The sequence below is a fragment of the Penaeus monodon genome, chromosome 22 (genome assembly GCF_015228065.2).
Source record: "Penaeus monodon isolate SGIC_2016 chromosome 22, NSTDA_Pmon_1, whole genome shotgun sequence".
Taxonomy (NCBI): Eukaryota; Metazoa; Arthropoda; class Malacostraca; order Decapoda; family Penaeidae; genus Penaeus; species Penaeus monodon.
The window spans coordinates 6977289-6977665 of NC_051407.1; the positions used below are offsets into that span (position 1 = coordinate 6977289).

The 377-nt window shown below is 37.7% G+C and overlaps 1 protein-coding gene across 1 annotated transcript in view; it reads left to right on the top strand.

The window, feature by feature from the left end:
- Positions 1 to 245: 245 nt before the first annotated feature.
- The window catches only part of LOC119587518 (pupal cuticle protein 36-like), a 1202-nt gene continuing 1070 nt past the window's right edge, over positions 246 to 377 (top strand). The window contains exon 1 of the mRNA XM_037936245.1: positions 246 to 269. Within this exon, the coding sequence (XP_037792173.1) occupies positions 258 to 269 (12 nt within the window). The 5' untranslated portion in view covers positions 246 to 257. The remainder of the gene's footprint in view (positions 270 to 377) is intronic.

A 377-nucleotide genomic window follows, 5' to 3' on the forward strand; every position in this document is an offset into this window, starting at 1 on the left:
AACTGTGCATATATGAAATAATTTGTAAATCCACAGTCGAATGCGATGATCGGCTTTCTATCCGAAGTAAAAATACTAACTGAACGCGTGGAAACCAAAGGATGAATCTGATCCGCAGAGGGGAAATCGGCATATCGAGCAGGGTAGGGCGGTTTGAGGAGCAAGTTCTGGGTCTGCAGAATATTAGAATGCAAGAGCGAAAGGAATTTGCGTGTGTATATAAACCGTCACTTGGATAACGAAAATATTATTTCACCATGAAGCTGTTGGTAAGAATGGTTTATCTAATATATATGGAATTTATCGACATTTGTATTTTTGATTTAAGATTTGTTTTTTATCTCGGAATGGATATGTATTTGAGCACGAGAAGCATG